The following is a 16,435-nucleotide window of genomic DNA, read 5'->3' as shown; positions in this document are numbered from 1 at the left end:
AACCAACTGTAGTCAGTCTTGTGTTGGCACAATTTGTTGGCTATATAATATGCAACAAATTTATAAAAAGCTTTGGATCACCAGTTTTGATAGCTTCATTTATGAATTGGGGTCAGGGACCATTCAGCAACCAGTTAAGAAGTTAGAAACCCAGGTGGAAGAGAGTAAGAACAGAAGCTGATGGATGCTGCAAAGACTCTTAGTTAGGTTAGGTTAGATTAATAAGAAATGCCTTCAGTGCAAAGCGTTAGGTGTACTGGTGGGATTATACCCGTGGGGAAATATCTTAATTCTCATGCGGTTAATTATTTCACTGTAATTATTCAGTGGCTACTTTCCACTTGACAGCCTAAGGATAGAAGAGACTTTTTAGCTATGGTAAGCATCTCTTCTAGGAGAAAGACACTCTGAAATCAAACCTTTGTTCTCGTCTTGGGTAGTGCCATAGCCTTATTCTCTCTCGGGTTGGAATTCTCTTGCTTGCAGGTACACTCAGGCACATTATTCTACTTGTTTCATATTTCTTTTCCTCACTGGGCTATTTTCCCTGTTAGAGCCCTTGGGCCTTGGCATCCTGCCTTTCCATATATTGTTGTAGCTTATCTAATAATAATAATAATAATATTACTTTAATTAACGGCAAATAATATATAACTGTAGATTTCGGCTTTCAAAAGGTATATTTCATATGTTTGTTATTGCAGACATTGAATCAATGAAACTCTATGGCATTTAATCGTACAGTTCCAGACATTAACCATTTGGCGTTTATGCGCTTACAAAAGTCAAGGTGAGGTACAGTGCATAATGGCCTTAGCCAAAAAAATGATCTTCGTGAACTTTTTTTTTTTAATCAGTACGTCCAAACTATAACAGATTAAGGATTCTGGTTTGTTGCATCATATTGCCAAAAGATTGAACTTTGCAGTAATGTAAAAGATCATAACTGGAATGCTTAAAAATAAAAAAGAAAAATGTGTTGACTGTGAAATTTAAAAAAGAAAATAATTATGTTTTTGAGAAATTCATGAAAAATGCAATACAGTAATTATGTTTGAGGATTTTTCATAATCCACAAAAGGTGTAGAATTGTAGACCTTTCGCGTGGAAGCAACCTCTTTCCAATAAATGTATTATTAAGTGAAGTGCAAATGAAGAATAGCTTCTTTTTTTGTTGCGAAAATTTCAGATTTTCCAACCTACTTATGTTGACGTTTTTCATTGTTACGACATAACAAAAAAGATAATGAAAAGTTGAAGATACCATTGTAAAGCCAATTAAATTAAATTTACAATAATAATGAATAAAGAATATGTGTATTGTTTGAAAAATATTGAGCAATTTACTTTTAGATAACAAAATTTCGCAGTTTTGTTGTAGATGTTTTTACAATAACATTTTATGGATAGAAGCATTAATGCTTTTATAGTCTTATAAACCATATAAAAGTACAAAGAATGGGCTTCTAATCATCTGAGACATGTATATTGCAATAATTTACATATGCACAAACCTGCCTAGAAAATTTTTTTTACGAGAGCGTAAACTAACAAAAAAAAAAAATGTCGCGTTGGAAATCAGCATTGGCCTACCACACATGCCCTGCTACTACAAATTTTCTTTTAGGCTTCACATGTTCCTCAACCATTAGCCCACTCGTGGTGTGAGTTTCGTTTTCCTTGCGTGAGGTGAATATTTGCAGCAATTCGTGTCATTGGATCACTTTAGGCAATAAATATTTTCATGCGTCATCGGATCACCAGAGGATTAAAATCTATGGTTTTTATCTGATTTATGATTTACATTTATGAAATTGGGATATACAGATGCTGGGACCTCTGAGGTGGTCCCAAAGTGCAGCTGTTTCTGCTACCTCTCAAGCACCCACTTTTAAAATTCAGTAGTTGAAGTAAATTCATGATTGTATAAAAAAGTACCATTAACTAATTTCCAGTATTTGAATTCAGAACAGGGACAGCCATCAGCACTTAGGTGCAACTTAGGAAGAGAGGTTAAGTACAGAGCACAAACTGTATCATGGTAAAGGAAAATATTGTATCCAAAACAATTGTACATGCTGTCCTTAAGTCTAGTAAAATTCTGACTATGACTTACTCAAGATTATCATCAATGTGCTCTTCACAACAATTTCTTGCATTTTTTGTTCAGTTTTGGTAAATTTGTACTGCAAATGTACAGAGCTAAGACAGTTTGATAATCTTCACCAGGACTCCAAATTAAACATAAACTTCTTTTAAATATTCCTTTGAATAATGAGCTTTGGTATCATTCATTTGAATTTCCAGAGATGCTAAGCTTAAAAAAAAATATATACCACTACCTATTAGCCATAATAATGTCATGAAAACTAACATGTTAGAAAAAAAGAACACTTTATTTCTCCATTAACATCTTCAGCTTTTATATAAAGGGTATAAAGCTGACAGCCCTAACATACACAAATGGGTATGCTTAATAAAAAAATAAAAAAGTGAACTTGGAACACTGCATTGTGATGTAAATCACATCTATACCTAAAAAATAAAACAAAACTACATATATCAATATTGAGTACTTAGAAATTTACTAATTACTTGTGGCCTCAAATTTACAGAGAAAATTCTTTCCCAATAAGACATTAATCAAACAAGGAAACAAGTCTCCGGTGAAAGACAATGAGTGACTTCCTTGCTGGATTTATAAAGCACATCATAACTATATTTTCTGGGTCGACCTGTGACGGCCGGTGAAAGTTTTACACAAACTACGCTCCTTCCGGGGGGCAGTGGCGTTAGTACCACCTCACTGGCCAAAGAACAGTTGGTTTCCTCTCCTCCTCGAGTTGAAACTCCGTCCCTTCCTGATCCCGTTCCCCATCTGACCCAAGTAATCCAAACTCACTGTGTCAGATTCCTCAAGGATAGCCAAAACTCTAAAAAGGTCGCGTAGTTTGTGTAAAACTTTCACCGGGCGTCACAGGTCTCTCCCCAGAAATAGATTTTTCCTTCGTCAAAATCCCTTAAGTACAAATGTTACTCTGATACTGTACTTCTTAAATTCCAATATTAACAAGTTTCTGAGTTTTCAATCTACAGATAATTTGGTAACATTTTACAGTGAAGTTATAGGTAACATTTTACATTGAAGTCATAAGGTAGAATTTTCACTCAATGACCTTCGTGAACTTTGGTGATAATTTTTCTTTCATCATAAACATATTAACACTAAAGTTTAACCTATTCCACTAATATTCAAGATCTTTAATTGTGGTCCTGCCAGCTTGTTCAAATTGCAATAGAAAAGTTGCACAATGACTAATACTACAAATCAATTACATTACCATTTCTCTAGGCACTTCAACCTCAACAATGTTCCTACCGATCCTAACAATGCATAATTTCTTTCGCCTGTTCACACCAATTCAGTGTACATAAATCATATATTACATTTATGCAATAAAAACTAGTCAGTTCACCTATATATAAATAGCCTTTAGCTCAAAACTGTTTAAAATTACCACGTCCACAAACAAACATCTTGTTAACTACAGCTCGAACTTCTGATTTACCATTTGCTAACTGCATAACAATGTTCCTAAAAATATATAGCCGAAACCTAGTAAACATCATTGTTAAACCTCAAGTGACAGTAGGTTTAGTTATACTACATGTAAAACTGATCTAAAAATACATTAAGTTCTCTTAATACAGTATTTGTCAATTTTGTGCTTATTTGAACTGAGCTGGAAGTATTAAAAATGGAGGTTAATATACTGTACAGTACTGTACTTCTATTTGCCTTACCAATGAGTGAGTGTAAACAACCATTCAGTTACTTCAATGAGACATCAATCATTGTACTAAAATGAAGCTGAAACTAATTGAGGTTACCTTCCCTCTCAATACTTCAGTCCATTTCGTACCTTGATTACATACAACATAACACTTCAAAAATACACAAACCTAAATTAAAAGGAAAATAATTTCACATCTAAATATACAGTACAGTATGTCATTCTTATAATTCAAACAGCTTTTTCCACCATCAAACATAAATTTAGTTACTGAGTATTATTTTCTTTCAATTGCTGAAAAGAATTCCAAAGTTAAAATGCAAGCTGTGTTCAACCTTCGTAAAACATAATAAACTTAAAATCATTATACACTAATACATTATCTACTGTATTATTGTAACAAAGACACTCTTGCGTTGCATGCTTTTATTCTAAATATAATTTGGTATGGTGTTATTGTCTTTTGAATCTTTTATTCGCATTTAAATTGTACTTATTCAGTACCAGCTCACCAGATTCACTTTACAAATAAACATAAAAAACTTTAATATTGTAATTACTGTATATGCAAGTGTATTCAATTTTCATAGAGATATCAATATGTAATAGCACGAACTGTCTTACAGAAAAAGTAACAAAAGCATCATCAACTGTAACTAAAATTAAAATATACGGAATGTCACATGTTCTAAATATTTCACAACATTCACAAACACCACTTGCTAAAATTACCACAGAGATCACATGTTCATCCTTAAGCTGTTCAATCCTTTTCATAAGACAATTACAGGCAACCTTCGATCCAATGCTATTTCATTCATAGCCAAAATCCTGCTGATTAAAAGTAAAGTAGTGAAGTGAATCGCTGGGCATTTCAATCAATTAACAATATCTTTCCTTAAATAAAACTGGAGAAAGAACAACTTAGCATTACCTTCTATCTCCTGATCATAATAATAAAAAGCTATAGTACGTACGTAAAAATAAAACTTGGTAACAGAACAGGACGGAAAATTATTGCAAGAATTACTATTTTTGGCACAGGGAAAAATTGTATAACTAATTCTCTACAATTTTTACTATCAACAGCCTATGTTAAGTGATGCAATAAACAAACTAAAGGCGGGTTTCCACGGTTGAATGGTTCCTCGAATACGGTTCGACAGACAAGTGTTTGAAATAATGTTCGAACGTGAACGGGGTATTTGGTGGTCTAACACTTTTGTCGAACGGTTCGAAGAAAGTCTGTTCTCGCCAGACTTTCGTGAGAGGGGCTTCATTGTCCACAACCCTTATGCATTTGTGAGCGACTACACCTCTTCAAACCGTTTTACATGCAGGTTCGACAACCGGGTTCGACGAACCGCTCGACCCCGTAAACCCTACTTAAGACAATAAGATATAGTACTATCAAGTGTAATAAATATAATGAGAGGGCATTTAATGTGTAAAAATAAAGTATCTACCTGCAGTACTATGTAACTAGGCTAACAAATTAACCATATGGCACCACTATGTGTTAAAATGATCTTTTAGAACTTATTCTGAGAAATAACAAATGTAACTACTAAAGGGATGAATGGAATCGTATTTTGCCAATGTCATATAACACTGTCAAACCAGTTTGTTCATTATGTGTGGAAGACAATAGTCAATGGATGACTGAAGATTATTTCTGATATGTACTGCTTAGCAGATCAATAACTTTGGGGGTGAAAACTAAAAGTATTTTTCTCAGAGTATGAATAAAAAAAATTGATCACTTAATCTTAATACAAGATCCCCGTATGTATAAAATATCAATATCCCAGCTGCACTTTCTAAAAATGACTCCATCTTAAAATGGGGAAATTCTACAACGGCAGAAGCACTAGAACCTTCATGCTTGCAAAACAGTTTTATATCTTTCCAAACATTAAACTTGAACTACCACTCTAAAATCTCTGAATTCTTTCAATATGGAATACTGTATACAACAACTGTATTTCACAAGAAACTGAGCTACTAATAAAAACAAAAGAACACACTACTGTAGTGCAGGGAGCACATCACATGACAAAATATATACTGTACATCCAACATAGGTGTAATGAGCAATACAGTATATCGTTATCACAATTACAAATACTCTGTGGTTTCACTTTAGCAAACATCATATATGAGAATATACACACTCAAATATTCACAGCCGAATGTCACATTAGTTCCACATTGCCCTAAGCAACCATTGTTCCACTATCAGGAGTTACAGATATTGGGGTGATATTTCCTTCGTGGTGATGATGAGATGGTTGTCCAGAATCTGTGTCCGGCTCTGAATACAATATTGTTGTGGCTGATGATGCTGGAGCAACACTATGTCGAGGCGAAGGCTCACCTCCTTCACTAACTGCTCCTCCAGGGGATGGTAATGAAACTTTACGCGGAACAAAAGCTCCCTGCTCACGGACACTCACTGATGATGACAGAGAACCTGAGCGAGCTGCTCGACCTCCACCTGCTTGGGGGGCTGCTCCTTCGGTGTGAGATGCTACATGGTTATGAGGAGTATCTGGCAACGGCTGAGGTTGAGTTTGCCCAACTTTGTGACGTGTAGGGTTGTGGACGGTGCGATTATGCGATCCACCTCTTCCCGACAGTCTTGCAGCTGTTAATGGTTCGAGTTCATGTGTGTCTGATGATGGATGAGTCTGAGGAGGAGGACACGATGTGCTTGAGGTTGACAAAGTAGATTCGCTCATAAAAGCTTGGTGGTACACAGTTTTGTCAACATGGGGCTGAGAACCTTGAGAACAACACTGACTACACGTAACCTGAGGATAAGACAGTTGTCCACACCCTGATTCCGGACCAAACACACGCAAAAGAGGGAGGTAGAAGAAGGTACTATAGATGTAAGAAGCAGCTGTTATTACTGTAAGAAAAGTGCCAATATGCACATATGCTAACACCCTTGCTGGTAACATGGCAATACCTGCAGCCAAAGAGGTGGCTGCTGCCATGAAAACTGGGCTACCGAGGCGACCAACGGCCCAAGATACAGCAGCATCACGATCAGACTCCGGGGATAACCGGTATGCAACTCCGTAGTGAAGAGTGAGGTCTACAGCTAAACCAATGGCCACACTCACTGTGACACTCTCCAGAATATTCAAATGCCAGCCAAGTAAAACCAGTGCAGCTAATGTCACCAATATAATAGCACCTACGCTTATTACAGCTAACAGACTCACAACAATATTGAGGGTTGTTACCACCAACACTGCCAAACTCACACCAACAGCCACAGCAACCGCTACTCCTGTTCCTACAGACAATGATCTCTGGACATCAAAGAAGGTCAAGTATGAGATGAACCAGCCTCCTTTCATTCCTTCAGGTGCATTTTTCAGTTGTTCTGTTACCCAAGTGTCCACCTGCAGAAAAGAGAAAAAAACTTGGTTAGATATCAAAGTGCTCTAACAATGATTGAACACTAATCATCATTAACATACATACATACATATACATATACCAAGGCACTTCCCCCAATTTTGGGGGGTAGCCGACATCAACAAATGAAACAAAAACAAAAAAGGGGACCTCTACTCTCTACGTTCCTCCCAGCCTAACAAGGGACTCAACTGAGTTCAGCTGGTACTGGTAAGGTGCCATAGCCCACCTTCCCCCGTTATCCACCACAGATGAAGCTTCATAATGCTGAATCCCCTACTGCTGCTACCTCCACGGTCATCTAAGGCATCGGAGGAAGCAGCAGGGCCTACCGGAACTGCGTCACAATCGCTCGCCATTCATTCCTATTTCTAGCACGCTCTCTTGCCTCTTTCACATCTATCCTCTATCACCCAGAGCTTCCTTCATTCCATCCATCCACCCAAACCTTGGCCTTCCTCTTGTACTTCTCCCATCAACTCTTGCATTTATCACCTTCTTTAGCAGACAGCCATTTTCCATTCTCTCAACATGGCCAAACCACCTCATCATTAACAAAGATAAATTTTTGCAAAGAACCAAGTTCCTTTACAAATCAAAATATTTTTTTCTTTCTCACTATTATCCCTACATTAAGGGGTTAGTTACCTGATGCATCCTCTCCAATGGCTTCTATCAAAGTAACCCTCTTTCACCAAACGTCTTTTCTCCATATCATCCTTCACCTTACCTCTTTACAAATCAATATAATATCTTGAAAGAAATGTTTGCATAAGTGAATAAGAGTTGAAAATTATCTATGCATAGCGTGAGTACCAAAGCACAAGATTAAGTATCAAAACAGATAATTGATGAATCCCTAGGACAGCGAATATCTTATTTACAATTAAATTTCTAACCATCAATAACCTGACAATTTGAAGATTACAAGATATAAAAAGTTGAGTTTACACCATATACAATAACACTTCTGTATGCCAGTTCGATTTATGTCAGTTCCAACTTTACATTGCTCTTCTTTAAGCCTTTTACCCCCAGGCTATTTGGAACTTTCCAACCCTTAACCCCCAGGGGTTATTTTTTTCAAGCCCATTTTGCAGTATATTTTTTTTCTAAATTGCTCTAACAGCCTTAATTTTTCCCATAGAGAGGTCAGGTTGGTCTCATTCTCTTGGAAAATGCCTGAACTTTCCAACCCTTAACCCCCAGGGGTTATTTTTTTCAAGCCCATTTTGCAGTATATTTTTTTTCTAAATTGCTCTAACAGCCTTAATTTTTCCCATAGAGAGGTCAGGTTGGTCTCATTCTCTTGGAAAATGCCTGAAGTTTCTCAAAAAAATTATCAAAAATATGCAAAAAATAATTTAAATAGCAGTTTTTTGCAAGGACGTACTGGTACATCCATGGGGGTAAAGGGATGAGTTTTGTGAAACGTACCAGTACGCCCTTTGGGGGTAAAAGGGTTAATTATTAAATACAAAAAAAAAAAAAAAAAATCCACATCACAATGTTTTACATGACCTTACGTCTGTCTGTATGCTGCACAGTAACAATAAAAAATGGCTAAAAAGATCAAAACAAATAAACTTTTATTCAAAAAATAAGTGAATCAATACTTTCAATATATAAATAGTAGTGCAAATAGTGTAAAGAAAATATAAATATGTACATATAAAAGAAGCACATGCTTTATCTGAAACTTTATTTCAATCCTTCTTTGAGGCATAAAATACAGATTTGGGAATGAACTTTAATCTTACTGAAGCACTGTTGGTTTCATTACTTTGTTGAGTCAAACAACACATGAATACTTGTTAAAAGTATGACGTCCTTAATGCTTAATCTGCGATTGCTAATGATAAAATAAGAATAAGCTAAAACATCTCATTAATCACTCAAAAGAAGGATTACCTATAAGAGAATAAAATAATTTGCAGCGACATATCTTGAACAGCTTCCCACTTGTTTCAGCCAGACAGCCTACTTCCTTAGTTAATTTTTCCCAAGTTTTCCCTTGATTTGCACAAACGTGTTGAAATTATAATTCTTAACCTTGACAATTTTTCTTGATTTTAGCCCTTTTACCCCCAAAGGACGTACTGGTACGTTTCACAAAAGCCATCCCTTTACCCCCATGGACGTACCGGTACGTCCTTGCAAAAAAATTTTATAAATTTTTTTTTTCATATTTTTGATAATTTTTTGAGAAAATTCAGGCATTTTCCAAGAGAATGAGACCAACCTGACCTCTCTATGACAAAAATTAAGGCTGTTAGAGAAATTTAAAAAAAATATACTGCAAAATGTGCTGGGAAAAAAATAACCCCCTGGGGGTTAAGGGTTGGAAATTTCCTAATAGCCTGGGGGTAAAAGGGTTAGCCATCGCTCCCCCCAAAAAGTAAACCTACTGTGTCCAAGCGTCATGTTATAATTATATAAGATAAATTGGACATAATCAAAAGATATGAAAAGAAGGACGACATCATTAACACTACATGCGCCTTGGCCCTGGATTGGACGATTGTGTCCACCATTCTCCATGACAAAGACCATTATTTAACCCATTTACCCCCAGGCTATTTGGAAATTTCCAACCCTTAACCCCCAGGGGTTATTTTTTTTCAAGCACATTTTACAGTATATTTTTTTTAAATTGCTCTAACAGCCTTAATTTTTGTCATAGAGAGGTCAGGTTGGTCTCATTCTCTTGGAAAATGCCTGAAGTTTCTCCCAAAAATTATCAAAAATATTAAAAAAAAATTTAAATAGCAGTTTTTTGCAAGAACGTACCAGTACGTCCATGGGGGTAAAGGGATGAGTTTTGTGAAACGTACCAGTACGTCCTTTGGGGGTAAAAGGGTTAAGAACTTGATATTGCTGATATCAAATTACAGTACAGTAATGTGATAACCGGGCATACTATGACTGGTAATGTTAAGATTCACTAAAAAGAACAATCCAATAAATCAAAACAAAAGAGACTATATGTGACCAGTAAAAAGAAGTACCCTGCACATGCAAATAAAAAATTGTGAATTACTAATTTAATATTTTGTCAAAATAATTATGGAAAAACAGCTCTGAAAAATGTTATTTTCATTAGTAAAATAAATTTTTGAATATACTTACCCGATAATCATGTAGCTGTCAACTCCGTTGCCCGACAGAAATCTACGGACGGGATACGCCAGCGATCGCTATACAAGAGGGGGGTGTACTCACCAGCGCCATCTGTGGTCAGGTACTGCAGTACTTCTTGTCAACACCACCTCAATTTTTCCTCGGTCCACTGGTTCTCTATGGGGAGGAAGGGTGGGTCAATTAAATCATGATTATCGGGTAAGTATATTCAAAAATTTATTTTACTAATGAAAATAACATTTTTCAATATTAATCTTACCCGATAATCATGTAGCTGATTCACACCCAGGGGGGTGGGTGAAAACCAGTGTACAAGTTAATCAAGAAGCTAAGTATCCCGTATTTCATATTATCAGTTATTCAAAATAACAAATGAAATTATAAGTACCTGGTAAGGAAGTCGACTTGAACCATTACTCTGCCTTTAATAAGTACGTCTTCCTTACTGAGCGCAGCGGTCCTCTTAGGAGGCTGAACAACTCTAAGGTGCTGAAGTATAAAGGGCTGCAACCCATACTAAAGGACCTCAACACAACCTCTAACCTAGGCGCTTCTCAAGAAAGAATTGACCACCCGCCATATCAACAAGGATGCGGAAGGCTTCTTAGCCCACCGTAACAACCCAAAACAACAATAAAAGCATTCAAGAGAAAGGTTAAAAAAGGTTATGGGATTAAGGGAATGTAGTGGTTGAGCCCTCACCTACTACTGCACTCGCTGCTACGAATGGTCCCAGGGTGTAGCAGTTCTCGTAAAGAGACTGGACATCTTTGAGATAGAATGATGCAAACACTGACTTGCTCCTCCAATAGGTTGCATCCATAATACTCTGCAGAGAACGGTTCTGTTTGAAGGCCACTGAAGTAGCCACAGCTCTCACTTCGTGTGTCCTTACCTTCAGCAAAGCAAGGTCTTCATCCTTCATGTGAGAATGAGCTTCTCTAATCAGAAGCCTTATGTAGTAAGAAACTGCGTTCTTGGACATAGGCATCGAAGGTTTCTTAATGGCACACCATAAGGCCTCTGATTGCCCTCGTATAGGCTTAGACCTTTTAAGATAGTACTTTAGAGCTCTGACAGGGCAAAGAACTCTCTCTAGTTCGTTACCCACCATGTTGGAAAGGCTAGGAATTTCGAACGATCTAGGCCAAGGACGTGAAGGAAGTTCATTTTTCGCCAAAAAACCGAGCTGTAAGGAACATGTAGCTGTTTCAGATGTGAATCCTATGTTCCTGCTGAAGGCGTGAACCTCACTAACTCTTTTGGCTGTTGCAAGGCAGACGAGGAAAAGAGTTTTGAGAGTAAGGTCTTTGAAAGAGGCTGACTGGAGAGGTTCAAATCTAGGTGACATAAGGAACCTTAAGACTACGTCTAGATTCCAGCCTGGAGTGGACAAGCGACGTTCTTTAGAGGTCTCAAAAGACCTAAGGATGTCCTGTAGATCTTTGTTGGAGGAAAGATCCAAGCCTCTGTGGCGGAAAACTGCTGCCAACATACTTCTGTACCCCTTGATCGTAGTAGCCGAAAGAGATCTAACATTCCTAAGATGTAACAGGAAGTCAGCAACTTGGGTTACAGAGGTACTGGTAGAGGAAACTGCATTGGCTCTGCACCAGCTTCGGAAGACTTCCCACTTGGATTGATAGACTCTGCGAGTGGATAACCTCCTTGTTCTGGCAATCGCTCTGGCTGCCTCCTTCGAAAAGCCTCTAGCTCTAGAGAGTCTTTCGATAGTCTGAAGGCAGTCAGACGAAGAGCGTGGAGGCTTGGGTGTACCTTGTTTACGTGAGGTTGACGTAAAAGGTCCACTCTTAGAGGGAGAGTCCTGGGAACGTCGACCAGCCATTGCAGTACCTCTGTGAACCATTCTCTTGCAGGCCAAAGGGGAGCAACCAGCGTCAGCCGTGTCCCTTCGTGAGAGACGAACTTCTGAAGAACCCTGTTGATGATCTTGAACGGCGGGAATGCATACAGGTCGAGGTGGGACCAATCCAGCAGAAAAGCATCCACGTGAACTGCTGCCGGGTCTGGGATCGGGGAACAGTACAATGGGAGCCTCTTGGTCATCGAGGTAGCGAACAGATCTATCGTTGGCTGACCCCACAAGGCCCAAAGCCTGTTGCACACGTTCTTGTGAAGGGTCCATTCTGTGGGGATGACTTGACCCTTCCTGCTGAGGCGATCTGCCGAGACATTCATATTGCCCTGAATGAATCTCGTTACCAGCGTGAGTTTTCGACTTCTTGATCAAATGAGGAGGACCCTTGCTATCTCGAACAGCTTCCTCGAATGAGTCCCTCCCTGCTTGGAGATGTACGCCAAGGCTGTGGTGTTGTCGGAGTTCACCTCCACCACCTTGTTTAGCAGGAGGGACTTGAAGTTCATTAAGGCCAGATGAACTGCCAACAACTCCTTGCAATTGATGTGAAGCGTTTCCTGTTCCCTGTTCCATGTCCCCGAGCATTCCTGTCCGTCCAAGGTCGCGCCCCAGCCCGAGTCTGATGCGTCCGAGTAGAGATGAAGATCGGGGGTCTGAACAGCTAAAGAGAGACCCTCCTTGAGAAGGATGTTGCTCTTCCACCACATTAGAGTAGTCCTCATCTCTTTGGTAACAGGAATAGAGACCGCCTCGAGCGTCATATCCTTGTCCCAGTGAGCTGCTAGATGGTACTGAAGGGGGCGGAGGTGGAGTCTCCCTAACTCGGTGAACAGGGCTAACGATGACAGAGTCCCTGTTAGACTCATCCACTGTCTCACCGAGCATCTGTTCTTCTTCAGCATGCTCAGGATGCACTCTAGGGCTTGGTTGATTCTTGGGGCCGACGGAAAAGCCCGAAAAGCCTGACTCTGAATCTCCATTCCCAGGTAAACGATGGTTTGGGAAGGAACAAGCTGGGACTTCTCTAAATTGACCAATAGACCCAGTTCCTCGGTCAAATCCAAAGTCCATCTGAGACTCTCCAGACAGCGACGACTTGTGGGGGCTCTTAAAAGCCAGTCGTCTAAATAAAGGGTGGCTCTGATGTCCGCCAAGTGGAGGAATTTCGCAATATTCCTCATCAGTCGCGTAAACACCAGAGGTGCCGTGCTTAGGCCAAAACACAGGGCTTGGAATTGGTACACAACCTCTCCAAAGACGAATCTCAGAAAAGGTTGGGAGTCTGGATGGATGGGAACGTAACAGTAGGCGTCTTTCAGATCCAACGAGACCATCCAGTCCTCCTGCCTGACCGCTGCTAGGACCGACTTCGTCGTCTCCATAGTGAACGTCTGCTTGGTGACATAAGCATTGAGCGCACTGACGTCCAGCACCGGTCTCCAACCTCCTGTCTTCTTGGCCACCAGGAAGAGACGGTTGTAAAAGCCCGGGGATTGATGATCCCGGACTATCACCACTGCCTCCTTCTGTAACAGGAGCGACACCTCTTGATGTAACGCTAGCCTCTTGTCCTTTTCCTTGTAGTTGGGAGAGAGGTTGATGGGAGAAGTGGTCAGAGGGGGATTGCGGCAGAACGGAATTCTGTAACCCTCCCTTAGCCACTTGACAGACTGAGCGTCTGCACCTCTTCTTTCCCAGGCTTGCCAGAAGGTTTTGAGTCTGGCTCCTACAGCTGTCTGGAGAGGAGGAGAGTCAATGCTTGCTTTTCGTGGACTTGGCACCTTTCTTGGACCTGCCCCTGTGACCGTCTGGGCGGGTACTTCCTCGGCTGGGGGCTCTGCCACGAAAGGGCGGAATAAATCTGGTAGCAGGTGTATCAGCCACTGGGGTGCGGTAAGTTCTCGGTACTGAAGGTACAACCTTAGCCTTGCGTGCTGAAGAGGCCATGAGGTCATGCGTATCCTTCTGTATAAGAGCTGCAGCCATCTCTTTGATTAGATCCTCAGGAAACAGGAACTTGGAGAGAGGAGCAAATAGTAACTGTGACCTCTGGCAAGAGGTCACACCAGTAGAAAGGAAGGAGCAAAGTTGTTCCCTTTTCTTGAGGACTCCCGAGACAAAAATAGAAGCAAGTTCGCCAGAACCATCGCGAATTGCTTTGTCCATACAGGACATGATCAGCATGGCCGAGTCTTTGTCAGAAGGGGCAGTCTTCTTGCTCAAGGCCCCCAGGCACCAGTCGAGGAAATTAAAAATTTCAAAGGCGCGAAAGACTCCCTTCAAGAAGTGGTCCAGATCAGAAAAGGTCCAGCAGACCTTAGAGCGTCTCATAGCCGATCTACGGGGAGAGTCAACCAAACTTGAGAAGTCAGCCTGGGCAGAGGCAGGGATCGCCAAGCCTGGTTCCTCTCCCGTGGCATACCAGACGCCCGACTTAGAAGTCAGCTTAGGAGGAGGAAACATAAAAGACGTCCTTCCCAGTTGCTGCTTGGACTGCAACCAATCCCCTAAAATTCTCAAAGCTCTCTTTGATGATCTAGCGAAGATAAGCTTAGTGTAGGCAGACTTAATAGGCTGCATGCCTAGAGAAAACTCGGATGGAGGAGAACGAGGGGTAGCAGAAACAAAGTGTTCAGGGTATAACTCTCTGAACAGCGTCAGGACCTTACGAAAGTCAATGGAGGGTGGCAACGACTTGGGTTCCTCCACATCAGAAGAAGGATCATCCAGGTGAGCCGCTTCATCCTCAGAAACCTCATCACCTGAGGGTTGAGAAGCGAGAGGTAACGATAAAGCGGTATGCTGAATGGTTGAATCCTGAAGAACGGGTGCATGCGCACTTGCGGATTCATCCTCAAGTCTCTGCTGAAGAGGATGAGGGCTGGCAATGACAAAGTCATGAGGCTGGGATGAAGGAGGTTCTGCGGGGGTCTGAGGAGCAAGTGAGGTGAGAAGCGAATGCTGTAAGGCATGAGGCTCATGCTGCATAGACTGCGGTTCATGTTGAATGGGAAGAGGCTCATGCTGCGAAGAATGCGGTTGCTGCATGCGTTGAGGTGGCTGCCTCATAGCATGAGGCTCCTGCCTCAAGAGTTGCGCCTGCCTCAAGGGTTGAGGAGGTGGCTGCGCAGAGAGAGGCTCTTGCCTCAAGAGTTGAGGTTCTTGCCTCAAGGGTTGAGGTTCTTGCCTCAAGAGTTGAGGTTCTTGCCTCAAGAGTTGAGGTGCTTGCCTCGAGAGTTGAGGTTCTCGCCTCAAGAGTTGAGGTTCTTGCCTCAAGAGTTGAGGTGGCTGCCGCAAGAGTTGAGGTTGCTGCCTCAAGGATGGTGGAGGTTGCCGCAACGCAAGAGGTTGCTGCCTCGAGGATGGAGGAGGTTGTCGCAACGCATGAGGCTCCTGCCTCAAGGGTAGAGGAGGTTGCTGCAAAGCATAAGGCTCCTGCCTCAAGTGTTGAGGAGGTTGCCGCAAAGCAAGAGGCTCCTGCCTCAAGGAAAGTGGAGGTTGCTGCACAGCGTTGGTATCTGGCAACTCCCAATGCGGCAGCTCACGCATGGAGGCAGGTTGAGGAACCTCAACATCATACGTCTGGCAGGGTGGACTGCGCAGAGGTGGAGGAGCGCTCGCAGGAGGAGGTGTGCTAACCTTCTCTGCCTGGAACTCCTGCATCAACACCGCCAGCTGCGACTGCATAGTCTGCAGCATAGCCAACTTGGGATCAACAGAAGTTGGGGCAGAGGCCTGTTGAGGCATCGCTTTACCTCTCTTAGGAGGTGTGCAGCCATCAGATGACTGCGGCGAGTCCGAACTAGCCCAGTGGCTACATCTGGGCTGTTGGACTCGCTCGGTCTGGACCTTACGCTTAAGAGGCCTTGAGACCTGGGTCCAGCGTTTCCTCCCGGAAACTTCTTCCGCAGACGAGGAAATTAAGGGCTCAATCGTCTGAGAGTGGAAGTGACGATCTCTATAAGATACGCCCGCAACCACTGAGGATACTACTGTGCGCCGATCAAGGCCTGCCGAACCCTTTTGCCCTTCGACATTGCTTCTCCCCTGGGCTTGGGAGCTTGCAAGAGGTCCCGGACTGGGAGGACGACTGGCACGCACAGAAGTATCCTCATGCGCAACACTGACACTGACACTAGGCACAGCACTGGCACTACCACTTCCCATTGCACTTTTCACTTTAAGTTCC

General features: G+C 41.3%; 1 protein-coding gene across 1 annotated transcript in view; it reads right to left on the bottom strand.

Moving 5' to 3' along the window:
- Positions 1 to 4,986: 4,986 nt before the first annotated feature.
- The window catches only part of LOC137657855 (protein dispatched-like), a 112,742-nt gene continuing 101,293 nt past the window's right edge, over positions 4,987 to 16,435 (bottom strand). The window contains exon 14 of the mRNA XM_068392452.1: positions 4,987 to 7,210. Coding sequence (XP_068248553.1) covers positions 6,011 to 7,210 — 1,200 coding nt within the window. The 3' untranslated portion in view covers positions 4,987 to 6,010. The remainder of the gene's footprint in view (positions 7,211 to 16,435) is intronic.

The sequence above is a fragment of the Palaemon carinicauda genome, chromosome 18 (assembly GCF_036898095.1).
Source record: "Palaemon carinicauda isolate YSFRI2023 chromosome 18, ASM3689809v2, whole genome shotgun sequence".
Lineage (NCBI taxonomy): Eukaryota > Metazoa > Arthropoda > Malacostraca > Decapoda > Palaemonidae > Palaemon > Palaemon carinicauda.
The sequence above is the reverse complement of the archived record's forward strand: the minus strand, read 5'-3'. Positions and strand labels throughout refer to the sequence as shown.